General features: G+C 50.3%; 1 protein-coding gene across 4 annotated transcripts in view; it reads right to left on the minus strand.

Moving 5' to 3' along the window:
• LLGL2 (LLGL scribble cell polarity complex component 2) overlaps nucleotides 1-20,632 on the minus strand; it is a 1,008,116-nt gene that overhangs the window by 489,969 nt on the left and 497,515 nt on the right. For all 4 annotated transcript variants that reach the window (XM_086930752.1, XM_086930755.1, XM_086930754.1 and 1 more), the window contains exon 11: nucleotides 7,366-7,583. In XM_086930752.1, coding sequence (XP_086786878.1) covers nucleotides 7,366-7,583 — 218 coding nt within the window. The remainder of the gene's footprint in view (nucleotides 1-7,365; nucleotides 7,584-20,632) is intronic.

Raw genomic sequence — 20,632 nt, forward strand, 5'->3', positions numbered from 1 at the left:
ATCCTCCAAATGCTGGAGTTGTGGGTACCATGCTTAACCTGTTGCACCCATGATGACTTCTCCTAACAGCAATAGAAGGTGCTCTGGTTTGGCTCCGTACCAATTCCCCCATCAATGCTGTAGTGAAGGCCGATTTCAGGTGCCACCGCACTACTGACCCCTCATACTATGCTGAAGGAGTGGCTTTTCTACTCTCTTCAGTGTCAGTGATGCCCTTTGTCACTTGCTGCCTTCATTAGTGATGAAGGTTTCCGCTAGCACCCACCTCCTTTTCCTGCTTCCATACCACATAAGTGTGGTGTACTCTATACTTTGCCCTGCAGGGATATCAAACCATTACAGACTGGTGTAGAGTGGATCAACAGTGCCGCCCACACCAGACTGGAGTAGTAACAGCCTGTAACCAGGAGGGGTGGCCCTCGCCCCCTGTAACCCGGAGTGTGCCCGTAAACTGTGACCCCCCAATCCCACCTCTTGTCTCCGCAGGTATCAGAGACCCCAAGCTGGAACCGAGTTGAAGAACAGTACAGCTGTGACGAGGAAGATATGGAACACGGTCCCTTTAACCTGCCCCGCTCAGGTAATGAGGAGGAGGAGACCACCATCGCCATAAAAGACGCCCAGCTGCCGGACCAGGTGTGTCTTTACACCGGAGGAGCGGTCAGAGCGGATTGGAGTGGAGGAGCGGCGTGGAGCAGAGGAACGGAGCAGAGAAGAGAAGCAGCGTGGAGCGGAGGAGTGGCGTGGAGCTGAGGAGAGGCGTGGAGCAGCAGAGAGGCGTTGAGAGGAGGTGAAGAGAGGAGCGGTGTATCCGAAGGCGGCGTGTCCAGGGACGGGAGCGTGGTAGCTGAGGGGGGAGAGGAAGGAGCGGATCAAGGAGACCCCAACTTCGGAGGAGAGAGCAATACCCGAGTACGGCGGTGCTTCAGAAGCAGGAGCGGCAGCGGAATCGGGAGTCTCACTGGGAGAAGAGGAGAAGCCTGTAATAAGACGCCTCGGCTTCCTACGACGACCAGCAGGATCTACAGAGTCAGGAGGACAACGGACCCACGCGCCGCCCAGCCACTCCCCAGGAGGGGCGTGGCTAACAGAGGTGCTGCGTGAAAGGGTTGCGGGGTGGTTAAGGCATCCGAGGAGGGGAGAACCATAAGCCCTTTGACTGTAAATTCCCGTGCACGTCCCTCACTTACCCGATAGCGACCGGAGCACTGAGTGAACCCTCACCCCCTACCCTCACGATAACAGTTGTGCTGTACCGAGTACTGATACCTCCTCTGTTTCTGTCTTCCCCCTCGGTGGACTCTGGGCCAAGACGGATCCCGACGTGAAAGGAAGGCGGAGCCCGACCCGGCGCAGAGAGGAGGGTGTAATCAGCAAGAGCAGAAAGGAAAGAAGCCGCTCTCCTCGCCGATTGCAGATCAGGCAGACCTGTACTGACAGACTGTTTAACTCAATAAAGCCTAGTTTGAACCCTACCAAGACTCGACTATTGCCTATACCCATACAGCCCGTCACAGTGGTGGAGAATGCAGGCACACCACCCGTCTGCTTAACGAAGATGGATGAGATCCTGCAAAGACTGGCGAAGGGACAGGAAAGGCTGGAATGGGTGATAGAGAAGCAGATACAGTCGGCCGACGCCGATAGGGAAATAATGAAGGCAGCTGTGACCGCCCATGCCCTGGACCCTGTGATAGCTACGGTAGCCCCAACGGCAGGAACAGTACCTCACAGCATTGGTGGGGTCTCACTACAGAAGTACATTCCCGGAGAGGACCCTGATTCCTTTCTATTAAACTTTGAAAGGGCTGCAAGGGCGTGTGGATGGCCCGTGACCAAGTGGCCCTTCTTTCTTGCCCCCTTGTTGGTTGGAGAAGCCCAGGCCGCCTACCAGGTGGCTAACCCTACGGGCGACACCTCATATGCCGACATCAAAAGAATAATCCTTGATCATCTGGGTCTAGACACAGAGGCCTATCGGATCAGGTTCAGGAAGGAGAGGGGTGTCCCCGGTGAAACCCCCAAAACATTGTTTGTGAGTTTAAAGATGGCGGCGGACAAATGGCTGACCCCCCAGGTTTGTTCAAAGGAAGAGATAATGGACAGGGTGTATTTAGAACAGTTCTTGGAGGCCCTGCCCTACGCCACACAAAGGTGGCTAAGACAACACCATAATCTCACTACGGCCCAAGCGGTGGAGATGGCCACCACCTTCACGAGGGCCCAACCAAGACCCTCCGCGGGATGGGAGCAGGAGAAACCAAGACCCTCAGTGAAGCTAGAGAAGAAACCTGTACGAATGCCGGACGCCGTGAAACCCAAACCCTTGCGGCCAGAACCCCAGTTGCACAGTGGTCCTCAGTGCTTTGACTGTGGCAACTGGGGACACATCGCCCGAATGTGTCCACGGAGGAAACCCAGCGAAGAACCCATGGAGGTCGGATACCTCCCTAGAACCGTGCTGTACTCGGCGGAGATGGGACCAGCCTTCAGAGTGAGTGCGAGGGTGAATGGGACTCACATAGAGGCATTACTAGATTCAGGTTGTCGCCAGTCGGTGGTACAGACCCAACATGTGAAAGCAGCCCACCTGCTCCCCGACGACCAAGTGTACATTCGGTGTGTTCATGGGGATGTACGATCCTATCCGGTAGCGCTCCTCCCCATATACCCCAAGGTGGGTAGGCCTCAGAGTATTAAGGTAGGGGTTTTGGATAATCTCCCGGAAGACCTCATTATAGGGATGGATAACCCCGCATTTCTGGAGATGTTCCACGATAGCTTGGGAAAACAAGATGAGAAACGCCCTAAGCCGGCTCTGGTGACCCAGGAACCATGGGTACTGGACCGCAGTTTTCGGTTCTCGCAGTCCAATGATGCCACGCTCTTCAACGCCTGGGACAGAGGAACCAAGGTCTGACCCACATAGTCTATCCCCGTTTCTTTGTGAAAAATGAGCTCCTATACCGACAGGGGAATAAAGATGAGCCAGAGCAGCTGCTCGTACCCGTAGCGTTCAGGGAACAGGTGTTGTTCTATTCGCATGCCCACCTGGTAGCCGGCCACATCGGGGCCGAGAAAACCACCCAAAATATCCTCCGCCATTTCTACTGGCCAGGTGTATATATAAGGACACTATGGAATATTGCCAGACGTGTGAAACTTGCCAAAAAAAGAACATGACTCGCCCCCCAGCCGTACCCCTACAACCGCTCCCCATCATAGGAGTGCCCTTCGAACGAGTGGGAATGGACCTCATCGGGCCACTGCCAAAGACCCGGAAAGGACACCAATATGTTCTAGTGATGGTGGACTACGCAACTAGGTTCCCCGAGGCGTTTTTCTTTATCCTCCACCAGCACTCGGCAAGTTGCGGATAAAATGCTGGAACTGTTCTCAAGAGTGGGGTTCCCCAAAGAAATCTTGACGGATCAGGGGACCCCGTTCGTATCTAAACTAATGAAGGAGGTATGTCTTCTGCTCAACATACACCAAATACGTACAGCAGTATACCATCCGCAGACCGACGGTCTCGTAGAGAGATATAACCGAACATTAAAGACCACCCTAAGGAAAATGTTGGAGGTGAACGGGTCGGACTGGGATCAAGTATTACCCATCGCTCTTTATGTGATAAGGGGGCAAAAGCAGAGCAGTACCAGCTTCTCGTCGTGCGAACTGCTTTAGGGAAGACAGCCACGATCCCTTCTGGACATGACGAAGGAGGCGTGGGAGAAGGAGAACCCCGAAGAGACCTACAACACCTTGGAGTATGCCAGAAATCTTCAGTCGAAGCTAGGAAAGATGCGGGACCTGGCCTATACAAACCTAGAACAAAGCCAGAGGAAGCAGAAAAAGTGCTATGATAAGGGGAAACGGTGGAGAAGGTTGCAAAAAGGGGACTGGGTGTTGGTGTTACCCTCCTCCAATCAAAAGTTCAAGGCCGAATGGGGAGGACCTTATCTGGTCATTTCCACCATCGAAAACACCAGCTACAAACTGCATGTACATCCCCGGAAAACTCAGGTGTACCATATAAACATGCTCAAGAAGTGGCTGGGGCCTCCCCCTTCAGGTGTACACTTGGCCGAGCAAACAACCCCAACAGACAGGAGCACCCTACGACATCTCGTGATCAACGACGAGTTGGTGGTTCAGGAGAAGAACGAATTGATGACAACCCTGAGGAAGCATTCCACTGTTTTCTCAGACCAGCCGGGACGGACCTCATTGACAGAACATCAGATAAGAACTCATCCTGGACAGGTGGTAAAGATCCGACCATATCGCATCCCAGAAGCCAGACGAAGAGGGATCCAACAAGACGTAGACGATATGCTGCAATTGGGAGTGATTCGTACTTCAAAAAGCCAATGGTCCAGTCCAATAGTGATGATACCCAAACCGGACGGGAGTCGCAGGTTTTGCATGGACTTCCGCGCCCTTAATGAAATTTCCACCTTTGACGCCTATCCGATTCCCAGGATCGACGAATTAATCGAAAAACTAGGAGAAGCCAGGTAAGACAGTACCATGGATTTAACCAAAGGGTATTGGCAGGTGCCCCTATGGGAGGAAGACCGTCACAAAACGGCCTTTTCCACGGACTCAGGACACTATGAGTTTAACGTCCTGCCCTTCGGGCTCCATGGAGCTCCTGCCACCTTCCAGAGATTGATGAACAATGTATTGAAAGACCTGACGACGTTCACGTCAGCCTATCTGGATGACATAGTAGTGTTTAGTCCGGACTGGCCGACCCACCTAGCCCATCTGGATCTGGATCGGGTGTTGGGGACACTCGCGAAAGCTGAATTGACTATAAATGCAAAGAAAACTCGCATGGCTTTCCAAAAGGTGAAGTATCTGGGATACGTGCTCGGGCACGGCCTCATTGAGCCCCAAACCGAGAAGGTACGATCCATAGCCGAAACCCCCTTCCCGAGCTCGAAGAAGGAAATGGGGGCTTTCCTTGGACTTATTGGATACTACAGGCGGTTTATCCCACAGTTCGCCCAGCTTGCTACCCCCCTCACAAACAGCCTACAGACCAAATTCAAGCAATCAGACTTATCAACTCCCACATTGGAAATGTTGAATGCGTTTGCGGCCCTAAAACGAATGATCACCACGACACCTATCCTGACCTCACCGGATTTCACCAAGCCATTCTTCCTGCATACAGACGCCTCTGATTATGGTATAGGGGCGGTTTTATCACAGCCCGGGGAGGACGGACTGGACCATCCGATATTATATGTTAGTAGGAAACTGTTCCCGAGGGAGCTCAAATATCCAACGGTGGAAAAGGAATGCTTGGCCATCCGGTGGGCCGTGGACAAACTGGCCTACTACCTTGAGGGACGTCCCTACTCATTGTATACCGACCATGCCCCACTACAATGGATGGCTCGTAACCGGTCCAATAATCCCCGGGTGTTGCGGTGGTTTTTGGCGCTACAGCAATTTGCCTTCACCGTGCGACACAAGAAAGGAGCAGACAACACTGGGGCGGACTACCTGTCCCGTAATCCTCCTTTTCCTGCTTCCATACCACATAAGTGTGGTGTACTCTATACTTTGCCCTGCAGGGATATCAAACCATTACAGACTGGTGTAGAGTGGATCAACAGTGCCGCCCACACCAGACTGGAGTAGTAACAGCCTGTAACCAGGAGGGGTCGCCCCCTGTAACCCGGAGTGTGCCCGTAAACTGTGACCCCCCCCCTCTTGTCTCCGCAGGTATCAGAGACCCCAAGCTGGAACCGAGTTGAAGAACAGTACAGCTGTGACGAGGAAGATATGGAACACGGTCCCTTTAACTGGCCCCGCTCAGGTAATGAGGAGGAGGAGACCACCATCGCCATAAAAGACGCCCAGCTGCCGGACCAGGTGTGTCTTTACACCGGAGGAGCGGTCAGAGCGGATTGGAGTGGAGGAGCGGCGTGGAGCAGAGGAACGGAGCAGAGAAGAGAAGCAGCGTGGAGCGGAGGAGAGGCGTGGAGCGGAGGAGAGGCGTTGAGAGGAGGTGAAGAGAGGAGCGGTGTATCCGAAGGCGGCGTGTCCAGGGACGGGAGCGTGGTAGCTGAGGGGGAGAGGAAGGAGCGGATCAAGGAGACCCCAACTTCGGAGGAGAGAGCAATACCGGAGTACGGCGGTGCTTCAGAAGCAGGAGCGGCAGCGGAATCGGGAGTCTCACTGGGAGAAGAGGAGAAGCCTGTAAGAAGACGCCTCGGCTTCCTACGGCGACCAGCAGGATCTACAGAGTCAGGAGGACAACGGACCCACGGGCCGCCCAGTCCCTCCCCAGGAGGGGCGTGGCTAACAGAGGTGCGTGAAAGGGTTGCGGGTGGTTAAGGCATCCGAGGAGGGGAGAACCATAAGCCCTTTGACTGTAAATTCCCGTGCACGTCCCTCACTTACCCGATAGCGACCGGAGCACTGAGTGAACCCTCACCCCCTACCCTCACGATAACAGTTGTGCTGTACCGAGTACTGATAGCGCCTCTGTTTCGGTCTTCCCCCTCGGTGGACTCTGGGCCAAGACGGATCCCGACGTGAAAGGAAGGCTGAGCCCGACCAGGCGCAGAGAGGAGGGTGTTATCAGCAAGAGCAGGAAGGAAAGAAGCCGCTCTCCTCGCCGATTGCAGATCAGGCAGACCTGTACTGACAGACTGTTTAACTCAATAAAGCCTAGTTTGAACCCTACCAAGACTCGACTATTGCCTATACCCATACAGCCCGTCACACAGCCTAATTGTGCTCTCATTCTCATACTTAAACAAACATGTTCTGCTGGTTTTCAGGCCAGTAGTTGGCACTCTGCTAGGCTTTCAACTTGAGGAAGAAGATCGCGTCCTGTCTTGCCTCCAAATCATAAACCTCCAAAACAAATATATTCCACGCAAAAGCAAGGGGTGTTTCTGCTTCCCTGTACCCTCTCATGCTGTACTAGTGGGTGCTCTGCTTTCACCCTTATCATTCTCTCCCCAATCTGCAAACTATTCTAGAGTACAGGGTGATCTCCTTCCTCCTCCTCTGCATACCATGCTGAAGTAGTGAGTATTCCGCTTGTTCCCCAAACTATGCTGGAGTGTTGGTTGGTGCTCTGCCTACCATAACACCATATCAACTAAAGAGTGGTCACATTGTTTGCCCAATCATTACTACGGCTACTACTATAGTAGATAATGTGGTTATCCACCTTTTCTACACCATGTTGTAGTAATAGGGCACCTTCCCTTACTATATTGGAGTAGTGCTCAGCTACCATCGCCCACATCATGCTGCAGTTGTGGTGAGTGGTCTGTTTGCTTCCACTTCCCATCTCATGCAAAATGAACAAGCGGCCTGCTCCAACCATACCATGCTGGAGTACTGGGTGTTCTGCTTGGCCCCCGCACTTAGGGTCCGCTCCCAGAGCTTCAGTGGGATGTTGGAGATGTGATGAGAGCAAGTGATAGCAGAGCAATGGAGAGAAACGAGGTATGGAGACTGGATAACTGGCCAGCCTGCGGTCTTCAGATCAATCACCACCAGTTCCTCTTCAGCCAAGACCACAAGGGCAACGGGATCATCGAACTCTGCAGAAGGAAAAGTTCATCATAGATAAAGCTAAAGGTGTCTGGAAAGGCAATACTGCATCTAAAGCAATAATTCAAGTCCTATAGTAAGGTTTTATCAGTTGGCGTTAGGAAGGGACCAAGTTCCAAAATGGAAAATACTACTCATTAACCCCTTCGATGCTTGTGACGGAACTATTCCGTCATCAGTCACGGTTGGGCTGTGCTGATGACCGAATGGTTCCGTCACGACCACACCCCTTTCAATGAGGGGCAGCACAGGGGGGGAATTCCATTAGCAGCGAAGGTGTTAATGATAACATTATTCAGAGTGGGATCCTTGTTGAAAGGTCCATGCCTGTAATGTATCCTTTGGAAGTGGAAGGACAATTCATTTCCCCAGTGGAAGCAGATATTCCGGTCTGTGGCTCTATGGATGACCCAAACAACCTGAAATTGGGATATCAGCCTGAAAATGTAATTCTTCAGAACAGTCACCTTTTATACGTTTAAATCCTTACTGAATATTCCCTTACAACAGGATTGGAATTCTTTGTAAAATATAAACAAAAATTCCACATCATCTTACATGTCTCATCACAGAGCTATATACTAACATGAGTTGGGCTTGTTTTCACATGTTCTGATCTGCACATAAAGACCCTCTGAAGCCACCATTAGAAACCATCTTTGTGAGAAGCAAAGCACATTTCTACCAACTCTCAATGATATCACCTTCAATCTATTGAAGAAACTGATGCATGAAAACTTTATTTAGATACAACTTGATTTTTCTCCATTAGACCAGTTCTGCATTCAGAAGCTTACTGGACAGAGTAACAAGCTATAAATGAATGGACTGCCCAGGACAATCAATAATAACCAACGTAATCCCTTTGGGTAGCTAACACTTCAGCAGTAGCAAAATTGAGCGGTCAATGCTTGCTCAGGCAGTTGCAGGGGTAGAGACTTAACTTTAGCAGGACACTGTAACAATGAATAACGAATATGCTACTTACCAGTATGCACCTGTTCTTGGCATGTAGGGCTGCTGACATTCATATCTGTGCATAGATCGCCGCCTAGTGTTGGGTCCGGATGATTGCACATTGTTGTCCTGGAAGAGTCTTCGAAGTATCACGAGATAGGTGACTCCTCCCCTGGACTACAGTGCGCATGGGCATCCCCTCCACCCTCAGATTGTTTTTCGCCATTGTGGCAGAGATGGAGTGTAATACAGTGAATGATGTCCATGCTACATAGTAATTCTGAATGCTACAGCTGCTACAGGCGCCGGGGAGAAGGGTGGGCAATATGAATGTCAGCAGCCCTACATGCCAAGAACAGATGCATACTGGTAAGTAGCATTTGCAGTTCGAGGCATGTGGGCTGCTGAATTCATATCTGTGCATAGAATACATAGCAGTCCCTCCTGTTAGCGGCGGCTGCCCGTGCCAGCTGCAGCAGTCTGAAAAAGAGTTTTGAGAACAGCCGGTCCTACAGCTGTCTTGAATGTACATCTACGCAGTAGTGCTTTGTAAATGTATGTATAGTGGACCATGTGGCTGCTCTACATATCTCTTCTAGAGGAATATTCCACAGAAAAGCCATGGCTGCTCCTAACGTACGTGTGGAGTGTGCTCTTGGGGAATGGTTAGTGTGGGTTTAGCCTTTGCATAGCAAATCTGTATACACTTAACAATCCATCTGGCTATTCCTGCTTTGGAAATGGGGTTGCCTTTGTGCTGTGGAGAAAAGGCAACAAACAGTTGTTTTGTCTTCCTGAAATCCTGTGTTCTGTCTATATAGTACATGAGAGCCCTCTTGACATCTAATGTGTGTAGAGATCTCTCTGCGACATTTTCCGGATTAGGATCGACCTATGGCAGTTTCGATACCGATGGCTCTTTATATATGTTCGTAGCCGGGCCTTTATGCGGGGCTGTAGAACGAGTCGGTAGATCTCGGGTAAGGCCTTGTGGCGATCCCTCGACCTAAGCCTTATCGAGTGCTTCATCGTTGGCACCCGTATCGACGGTTGGGCCTAGCTCCTCGCCCGAGCTATCTTCTATGGCCCCAAGGACCTCTGCGTCGTCTCCTACCTCATCGACAATGTTTTCTTCTTCTTCCAATATTTCTTCATCTTCGGCGTCATACTCTGAGTCATGACCCGAAACAGGATCCGAGTGTTCTTCCCGATCCTGCAGATCAACGACCTCATCGTCTTCGGTCCCGAAGATGTTTTCTGGATTAGGCGCTGATCTCTGCGACTCTAATCGAGCCGCGCGTCGGAACCGAAGAGTTTTCTTCGACCTGAACGGGGCACAAGCCATACAGTTGGCTTTGTTGTGATCCGGGGACAGGCACTTGTTGCACACCGGGTGGACATTGATATGCGGGTATTTTGCATTGCAAAGTGGACACCCCTTGAATGGGCTTCTTTCCATCGTAGATCGAAGATCGTGTCGTGTGGAAAAAAACCGTCTGATTCCTAGATGTCCTTTCGAAGCAAAGTTATCGGTACCGAACGAAACTATACCGACGCTGTCGAAAGCCTTTTGGCTTTGTAGAAAGTTTTCCTAACTTGAGCTAAGATAGTAACATCCGAACCCAATGGCGTCTGAGGATGGAGGGGATGCCCATGCACACTGTAGTCCAGGGGAGGAGTCACCTATCTCGTGATACTTCGAAGACTCTTCCAAGACAACAATGTGCAATCATTCGGACCCACACTAGGCAGCGATCTATGCCCAGATATGAATTCAGCAGCCCACATGCCTCGAACACTCAATGTCAATCTAGGTCCTTAGCCATAAAAAACAAGCAGATATGTTCTAGAGCTGAGAATACAACCCCAAACGTTTTTATACCATTTATGAGTGCAGAGATTTTCTGCAACACCAGACTACAATATTAATGCACAACTAGGTTGCTTCTTTGGGGCATTTAACTCCAAGCAGCAAGAAGTCAAAACTTCCTCTAGGAGAGTTGGGTAGAGGTTAGAGAAGCAGGTTCAGCATAAACAATAAAAAAAAAAGCTCATCAACAATATCTCAGCCGGACACAGTCCTGGAGAGGAAGATGACTATTACTGGACAGAGACAGTTATAAGAAATAAGCAAAGGCGGTCACTGTGGTGTGAGTGACTGATGGTAGAAATGAAGCGTCATATGCAGTGTGGGAGGCACGAAGAGACCGGGATAGAGTCTACATGTGTTGTACTATTACATGCTGCTTAGGTATGAAAATGGTGTTGTGTTTAGAAGGTGATGCAGAGAAAGAATGTAATCATATGCATTTACAAACAGTGATGAACTTTGCCATTCACCAAGAGCTTCTGTCCACTTTAAAAAGGCTCTCCAGTTACATATTGCACCCGGTTTACTTATTGCAGAGCTGCAATACAATGCGTTAGCTGAAAAGAGTAGGGTGGCCAATGCCAGAAGTGTATTAAAAACTTTAGCAGTATTGTACTGAACAAATCTCACATGAGAGGTGATTGTGGGAAACAGATACGTCCTGGACAAATTGAGTAAATAAAACGGTTTGCCTTGCTGTGCACATGAAATACAAAGAAGTCATTCCTGGCAATAAGGATTAGCGAAGGAATTTCGAGGCTCGGGGGAAGCATGGTTAAGTTCTGAAGTTATATGTATTTGTAACGCACACTATCACCTGCGGGTGAATCCTGGCGCTGAGCAGGTGTGTGGCCTAGCCCTGCATATGGTAGGTTGGTTAATTGAAAAGCCAGGTCTTCTGCTTCTTGTGGACCTTAAGAAAATAGGAAAAGGTTCTGATGTGGAGTGGGAGTCTGTGCCATGATTTAGGAGCGATGAAAGAAAACACCGGTCCTTCTGATCTGGTTCTGTGTATGTGTGGGATGTGTGCAAGTAGGAGTCCTACCGAACAGAGGTGTCTGTGTGGTTGGTGGAAGGATATGCGACTGTTCAGCTAAGTGAGACTTAAATTGTGCATTGCCTTGAATGTGTATGTGAGTACTTTGAAATTAGCGCTTTTGTGTATTGAGAGAAGTGCAGCGCCCTGAGATGAGGTGTGATGTGAGTTAGTTAGCTGTGTGCTGAATGGTTTGTAGTTTTCTAGTAAGGTACTTGGTGAACCCAACATAGAAGGTGCTCCCATAGTTCAACTTGCTAGTGATTGGGACTTGAGTGACCGTTTTTCTAGTGTTGCTTAGTAGCCATTTGAAGATCCTCCCCAGCATCTGCAGGGTGTGGAAGCATGATGCAGTAACGGCGCTTACTTGTGCAGTCAGGTACAGTTTGCTATCGATGATTATTGCTAGGCTCCTGGAGTGGGGTGCTGGAAGTTGGGTGCTGAAAGTGGGCATGATTCAAAGTTTGTCCAGCCACCAGTTGGAGTCCCATGTTCCGGTTTTCTTGACGAGGAGCACTATTTCGGACATGTCTGTGTTGAACTTCAGACAGTCAGCTTTCATCTAGTTAGCGAGTTTGATTATGCAGGAGGTGAACTTGTTTCTTGTCTTGGGGGTATTTTTTGAGAGGGAGAGTATGAGTTGTGTGTCGTCGGCGCAGGACAAGTTGTTGGTGTTGTGTGCACGGATGAGGTTGGCCCAGACAGATCATGTATGCGTTGAAGAGGGTGGGTCTGAGCAATGAATCTTTAGCCACTTCACCGATGAGCTTGCGGGCTTCTGAGGAGTAAGGTGCCAGGCTGAAAGCTTGTGTTTTATATGTTCTAGCAGATCCAAAGGAGAGCAGGTCTTTGGATACCATAATAGTGCAGCCACCTGTTGAGAAAGGGGTGTGCGATTGTGCCAAAAGCTGCAAAGAGGTCCAGGAGAATGAGGGCTGCCATGACTCCTCTGTAAAGCATGATGTGGATGCCATCTGTGGCAGTGATGAGTGTTTTTTCTGTAGTGTTGTTGGGTATGAATCTGGACTGTTTGGCACTGAGAAACAGGTGGTTGACGAGGCATCAGTTGATTAGCTTCTCCAACATCTTTGCCATGTATGGTAGAAGTGAGGCGGGCCTGTAGTTAGAAAGCATGTCTGGATCAGCGGATGGTTTCTTGAGCAGGGGCATTTTAGCAGCACGTGTCCCGGTGTCCAGGAATGTGGCTGAGTCGATGGAGGCATTGAGGATGGATGTTAGTGCTTTGTTGATCAGTAGGAGTCCTTTGGTGAAGGTTTGGTGGGGGCTAAGGATCAGATGGAGCACAGAGTAGATAGTCTTCATGGTAGCAGCAATTTCGAAAGTGGTGACAGGAGGCCACAACGTCAGAGTTCGTTCTTTGGTGATGGTGTGTGGTTGAAGGTTGAAGATGCTGTATATGGAGGTGATTTTGTTTCAGAAGAATTCTGACAGCTTGTTGCAAAGGTCCTGTGAGGGGCTGATGTCGCTGGAGGAGGCAGGAGCACAGTGAAATCCTTAATGATGGCAAAGATTTCCTGTCTGCTGTAAGTCTTGGCATTGGAGAGATCTGCACGAGCTGTGCACTTGATAATCCTGAACTGTTGGTGGTATTGTCTTCGGGCTGATTTGAAGATGTCTATATCTATGGTGTCTTGACTTATTCTTCATTTGCGCTCCAGTTGCTTTCAGTGCTGATTCGTCAGCCTGAGTTCCTATGTCTACCACTGGCCTGTGATCAGGCTCTTGCTGTTTGGTTGCACTTCAGGGGAGCAAGGAAGTCTGCGGATGTGGCACTCTAGCTGTTGAGGTTCTTGATGGCTTGGTAAAACGCTGGGTGAGGCCAAAGTTTCCAAAGTTTTCGAAAATGGCCATGAAGTTTGAGTCAGGTCGCTCCAATTTAGGGGCAAGTTTAGGTTTGAGGCAGATGAAGGTGTTGGAGTTGATGATAAGGAATGAAACAAAGTCTGGATGTCACTGGCGAAATTGGTGTGGGGTCTGGTTGTCTATATACGAGCGTTCGCCCAGGGAGAAGTTGGCTGTGATGTGTATCTTGAATGTGAGGTGTTCCATGCAGCTGGTGGGGGTGTCCATGTAGGTTGTGCAGCTGATGGCATCTTTGAATATGATGGTGACTTGACTCCACTTTCGGCATTGTGCTGATTATCTTGCCTGGAAGTCTAACAGCGTGCCGGGATGGCTGTAGTAATGTCCGGTACAGAGGTTTGGTTTAGCCATGTGCATGTGAGGAAGAGCCGTTCTGGAGCGTGGTCTTGCAATAGGTCCCATGTGTATCAGGTGTGTTTGGTGAGCAAACAGTGTTGAGGTGCATGCATGAGTGTGGCTTGTTGTGTGGGTGCTGTCTGGTCTGTGTGAGTGTCAGTAGGAGGCTGGTTTGAGTGAGTGTGATTGAGTGGAGTGCTGGGTGCTGTTGGCACAGGAGAGGTGGGTGTGGAGAGTGCATGAGAACTTGCAGGAGGAGTATGTGAAGGTTTCTTCTTCAGTGTTGTGTGGTGCAGTGAGGTAGCAGTGTGGCGAGTGGGAGCCAGGGTTGAGAGCACAGGAGCGCGGCAGCGCTGTGGTGGTTAGCACAAGAACCAAAGTTCCTGGCACTGAGCAAGGTCATGGCGCTGATGAGTGCAGATGGTGTTCCAACCACATGCACACTGCACGCGTCTGCGTTGCTACTGCCATTAAGTAGGTTCTGGCTGAGGGGTAGAGCTTGGTGTGTCATGGGTAGGAAACCAGTGATGTCGCTTCCTGTGCAGATGGATGATGGGAGATGCAACAATGTCACTTTCTGTGCTTATGGGTGATGGGAAAGGAAGCTCTCTTGCTTGGTTTCTTCTTTTATAGATGGCTTTGGTGAGAAACCAATAATCTCTCTATCACAAGAAGAGAATACTACTGTATATTTTCATTCCTCTGTATCTACGTTCCAGATGACCCTGGTGATAGGGTAGAGAACCCTGAAATCACGTAGATTATATAGAAGGACCCTAACACAATAGTACCACCAGTGGCATGCTTCAGCATTAGGTTCTCACCCACTACACCTAATGTGTGCGGGTGGGCTCAACGCTGTTTGTTAGCAGAACTCTTAATGCTAAGGAATCTGCAATTAAAATTGTCTGCAGGTTTTCCTATCAATGCTTAGTGGGTCTCTTTATTTTAGATACCTTTGGCAAGATTAAAAACATTTAAGAGAAGATGTTAGTAAGGTATGTTATGAACGCGAACATCTTAGTTTGACATGTTTCAGCCAAATGACTTCGTTTTTTTCGGGACAGATTTTCCTCTAGATCCCTAGGTGTTTAGTAGTTATTTACCACTGTTTTAGTGCGTTAATCGGCTGTGACCTTCTCACAAACACATGTTCTCTATTTTTTGTCTTACATGATATGTATAGAGAAACAGAGACATTAGTCAGCAACTTTAACACTTCATATGTTTGTTATGCATTGGTGCACTAAGTTAGTTTTCACCAATTGAAGTATTTATGCAATTGTTTACAGTTGCTGGTGAAGGAATATGCTACTTACCAGTATGCATCTGTTCTTGGCATGTAGGGCTGCTGACATTCATATCTGTGCATAGATCGCCGCCTAGTGTTGGGTCCGGATGATTGCACATTGTTGTCCTGGAAGAGTCTTCGAAGTATCACAAGATAGGTGGCTCCTTCCCTGGACTACAGTGCGCATGGGCATCCTCTCCATCCTCAGATTGTTTTTCGCCATTGTGGCAGAGATGGAGTGTAATACAGTAAGAGATGACCATGCCTGAGAATTATGTTGAGTGCTACAGCTGCGACAGGAACCGGGGAGGAGGGTGGGGGATATGAATGTCAGCAGCCCTACATGCCAAGAACAGATGCATACTGGTAAGTAGCATATTCCGTTTGAGGCATGTGGGCTGCTGAATTCATATCTGTGCATAGAATAAATAGCAGTTACCTCCCTATCGGCGGTTGCCCGTGCCAGCTGCAGCAGTCTGAAAGAGTTCTGAGAACAGCCTGTCCTACAGCAGCTTGCTGCTTGGAGTGCACATCTACGCAGTAGTGTTTGGTAAATGTATGTATGGTGGTCCATGTGGCTGCCCTACATATATCCTCTAGAGGAATGTTACCCAGGAAAGCCATGGATGCCCCTAGCTTGCGTGTGGAATGCGCTCTTGGGGGAACTGTTAAAGTGCGTTTTGCCTTTTGATAACAGATTTGAATGCATTTAACTATCCACCTGGCTATACGTGATTTGGAAATAGGCTTGCCTTTATGTTGTGGAGAGAAGGCAACAAACAGTTGTTTAGTCTTTCGAAAGTCTTTTGTCCTGTCGATGTAATACAGGAGAGCCCTTTTGACATCTAAGGTGTGCAGTGCTCTGTCTGCCACTGAGTCAGGGTTTGGAAAGAAAACTGGCAGTTCTATGTTTTGATTAATGTGGAACTGCAAGATTACCTTTGGCATGAACTTGGGGTTGGTGCGCAGCACCACCCTATTAGCATGAATTTGTAGGTAGGGCTCTTGAATTGTGAGGGCTTGAAGCTCGCTGACTCTTCGCAGCAATGTAATTGCTATTAGAAAGGCCACTTTCCAAGTTAGAAACTGTATCTCACAAGAATGGAGAGGCTCAAAGGGGGGTCCCATGAGCCTGGTGAGAACGATATTTAGATTCCAGACAGGCGAAGGAGGGTGTCTGGGAGGGATCACCCTTTTAAGGCCCTCCAAAAAAGGCTTTGATGGCAGGCACTCTAAAAAGTGAAAGGTGCTGCCTGTTCTGAAGATAAGCGGCTATAGCAGCCAAATGTATCCTGATGGAACTATACGCTAGGTTGCATTGGTACAAATGCAGTAGGTAACATATGATGTTTTGCGTGGATGCATCTCGCGGATTAATGTCATTGTTGGAACAGTAAATGACAAATCGTTTCCATTTGGCTGCATAGCACGCCCTGGTTGTAGGCCGCCTTGCCTCCTTGATGATGTTCATACACTCAGGGGGCAAGTTGAGGTAGCCAAACTATGACCTCAGGAGCCGAATCGCTAGGCTCAACTGTTGAGGATCTGGGTGCTGAATGTCTCCATGGCTCTGAGTGAGGAGGCTGGGAGTGAGGCGCAGCCGTTGGTGAGGCACCACTGAAAGTTCCAGGAACGTGGTGTACCAAGCCTGCCGTGCCCACGTTGGAGCAACCAGGATGAGCGTCATGGAGTGCTGCCGCAGTTTGCTCGCCTCCAGCGGTATGAGTGGGGCTGGGGGAAAAGCGTACGCAAATCTGCCTGACCAGTTCATCCATATCGCATTGCCCTGAGACTGCGGGTGTGGGAACCTGGCGGCGAAGCTTTGGCATTTTGCGTTCTCTTTTGTTGCGAAGAGGTCGATATCTGGATGACCCCACTCCTGGAAGTATGGCTGGAGTACCGAGGGGTGGATTTCCCACTCGTGCATCTGATGACTGCGCCATCTGGTTGTCTACTCCTGGGAGATGCTCCGCCATGAGGAAGATGTTCCTCTGAATGGCCCACTTCCACATGCTCTGGGCCAGGTGAGATAGCTGCGGGGAGTGTGTGCCTCCCTGTTTCTGGATGTAATACATGGCAGTCATGTTGTCCGTCCGGATCAAACCGACCTTGTTGCACAGGTGCAACTTGAACGCTTTCAGTGCCATGAAGATTGCCATGAGCTCTAGCAGGTTGATATGCATTTTCTGCTGTTGTGTTGTCCATAGTCCCTGCACCGTGTAATGGAGGACATGCGCTCCCCAACCCTGGAGAGATGCGTCCGTGGTTAGCACTATCTGTGGGACAGGCTCTTGGAACGGTCGTCCCCTGCAAAGGTTTTGTGGATTCCACCAATGCAGAGAGTTGTAAGCACGACCGGTCACCAACACTAGGTCTTTTAGATGTCCATGAGCCTGGTTCCACTGACTCGCCAAGCATTCTTGAAGGGGACGCATGTGCAATCTCGCGTGCGGGACTATGAATATGTAGGATGCCATCATACCGATCAGTTGCATGAACACCTGCGCTGGGAGTGATTGTTGAGGCCTGAACCTCCGAATGAGCAGCTGCATGCTGTTGACCCTGGCAGAGTTCGGCTGCGCTGTTGCCGTCAGTGTTCAATGTTGCCCCTAGGTACTGTTGCACATGGGCTGGCTGCAGGTGTGACTTTGTGTAGTTGAGTGAGAACCCCAGACTATGAAGGAGGTGAATCGTGCGCGACATGTGGCTGTTACACTGCTGGGCTGACTTGGCCTAAACAAGCCAGTCGTCCAGGTCAGGATAGACGTGAACATGTTGTCTGCGAAGGTGCGCAGCCACGGTCGCTAAGCACTTGGTAAACACTCTGGGGGCAGTGGTGACCCCGAAAGGCAGAACCTTGAATTGGTAATGCTGATTGTTGATGGTGAACCGGAGATATTTTTTGTGACTCGGGTGAATGGGAATGTGGAAATATGCATCCTTGAGGTCCAGGGTCGCTAGAAAGTCGCCCTGACTGAGCAACGGCAGGACCTGCTGTAAGGTTAACATATGAAAGTGTTCTGAAAGGATGTATTGGTTGAGGGGTCTGAGGTCTAGAATGGGCCGCAGTGATCCGTCCTTTTTTGGGATCAAGAAGTACAGAGAGTACACCCCTGTACCTCGTTCTTCCGCAGGCACGAGCTCTAGTGCCCCTTTTTGCAGCATGGAGAGTACTTCTTGCTGCAATAAGTGCATGTGCTCTGCGGACATAGGACGGTGCCTTGGGGGTATGTTTTTTTGGGGGGGGTGGAGGTTAGTTCCAGACAATAGCCGTATTGGATAAGTTGTCTCACCCACCTGTCTGTGGTAATGCCTTCCCAGACTGGCGGGAACTGCTGGAGTCTTCCCCCGACAGGTGTTAGATGGTCGGGGGGAAGTGAGGAAGTGACAAGGCGTCACTGTTTGTTGGGAGCGGAGGATCTGGCGTTGTTATTGCCACGTCCACTGCCTTTGGCGCTGTTCCCACGGTATCCACCCCTGGTATTCTTTGTGTAGGTGGATTGCGTGCTAACTTTGGTGTACTGGGCCTGCTGTAAAACCTGTCCTCTAGAGGCTCCCCTATTACCGGAGCGGCGAAAGGAACTGCCGCGAAACTGCTGAGATTGTAGAGCCCCCATGGATTTGGCTGTCTGTGTCCTTTTTTATTTTTTCGAGTGTTGTGTCTACCCCGGGACCAAAAAGGAAGTCCGGGTTAACCGGCTGGTTGAGCAGAGTTGTTTGAATCTCGGGCTTGAAACCAGAGATGCGGAGCCATGCGTGACGTCTTAGCATCACACTAGTGTTTATGGCCCTAGCTGCCGTGTCTGCTGCGTCCAGTGCGCATTTGATGGACGCATTAGAAATCAACTTCCCTTCTTGTATCATCATCTCTGCTCCCTCCTTGTACATATCAGGCAGGTGTTGCAACAACTGTTCTAGTGTGTCGTAGTGCGCCCTGTCGTATCTAGCCAACAGGGCCTGTGTATTGGAAATCCTCCAAATATTAGCAGCCTGCGCTGCCACTCGCTTTCCTGATGCCTCCAGAATCTTTGATTCCTTGTCCGGAGGTGGAGCGTCACCACTAGTTTGTGAGTTCGCTCTCTTGCGGGCATTGGCCACCACAAGGGAGTGCAAGGGGAGCTGCCTTTGATGTAGGTGGGGTCCACTGGAGCAGGCCTATATTTTTTCTCAATCCGCGGGTTGATAACCCTAGCTTTCGTGGGTTCTTTGAAAATGTCCGCAGCATGTTTGAGGACCCCTTTAAGCATAGGCAAAGTCTTAGTGGAACGTTCAGAGGTGGAGAAAGTGTCAAACAAGAAATCTTCGTCCACAGGTTCCGCGTGCATTTCCACGTCATGGTTGAGTGCTGCCCTTTCTATCAAAGCGTTAAACGCCGCCGTGTCCTCAGTTGGCGATGTTTTGACGTTGTAGAACTGGGCGTCTGGTGCAGCATGTGGATCATCAGGGGCTAGAGTTTGATCTACAGCCTCAGACCACTGTTGTGGTTCATCCTGATCAGTGTCAGCGTGATAAGCAAAGGCCGCTTGACCATAGCCTTCACCCATGTCCTCCTCGCTTTGTGCTGGAGAATATGCCATTTGCTGCGAATAGTCCTGAACGTGCTCGAAGAGAACTGGTGAGTTGGCCGAGTCCTTCTTCCGTTTAAGAGGAATTTTGTAACCCTCCAAGGGATGTTCAGGCGCGATCTTCCTCTTGTGGATGGTTAGCCTGCCTGATTCCGAGTCGATAAAGAGTTTCGACTGGTTGTCGTACGAGGGCTTGTGGAACACAACCCCGTCGGGGCGGGCTTCGAAGGTGCCGACGACGTCTTGGAAGGTTCGGCGCCTTTGTGGTGTTCAAGATGCTTCGCTCGAGCTGTTGACGGAAGACCGAACTTAATCGGAGGGTGTCTGACGGTTTTGGAGCTTGATTTAGTGGTCGATTCGAGCTGCTTCTGCGCCTGAGGAGGACGCTTGCCTGATGGCGTCGACTCGAGCTCCCGGCGTGGAGCATTTCCAGCCTTAGGCGTCGACGAGACCTGCTGCTTCGGCTCGGCTTTGGCCTTCGGCTCGAGGTGCTTGCTGAGCAGTGGCTTGAGCCCCGAAATCTTCGGCTCGACGGCCTTCTTCGTCTGGAGGCCTTTGGCCTTGTCGCCATGTTTGTGCGTCGGTGACGTGTTTGCTGGTTGAGCTCTGCTTCGACGCTCCAGTTGTTGAGGCGACCGCCACTTTCGACGCCGAAGGGTCGTCGATAGTCTTTGATTGGACTGGCGTCGACGTCGAACCGACCACCATTTTAAGTAGTTTCGGTTTCGGCTCAGTTGGTTTCGGTTTCGATTTAGAGGAATCGACCAATGGCTCCTTGGATGTATTCTTAGCCTGGCTTGGACGCGGGGCTATAGAACGTGCAGGAAGATCTTGGCTAAGGCCTCTCGGCGAAGCCTCGACCTGAGCCGTAGGGAGCGCAATGTCAGTTATAGGCCCCGCTACTGCGGTTGGGCCTGGCTCATCACGGGTTCTTCGACGGCTCCGATGGCCCCATCGTCATCCCCTACCTCGACGACGTCTTCTTCGTGGACGTAGTCTTCAGCATGCTCGTCCACCTCGAAGTTGGAGTCATGCTCCGACACTGGTTCCGACTGCACTTCAGGAACCTCTTCTTCTTCATCTTAGACGCCTTCTTCGTC

Source organism: Lissotriton vulgaris, chromosome 7 (genome assembly GCF_964263255.1).
Source record: "Lissotriton vulgaris chromosome 7, aLisVul1.2, whole genome shotgun sequence".
Classification (NCBI taxonomy): domain Eukaryota; kingdom Metazoa; phylum Chordata; class Amphibia; order Caudata; family Salamandridae; genus Lissotriton; species Lissotriton vulgaris.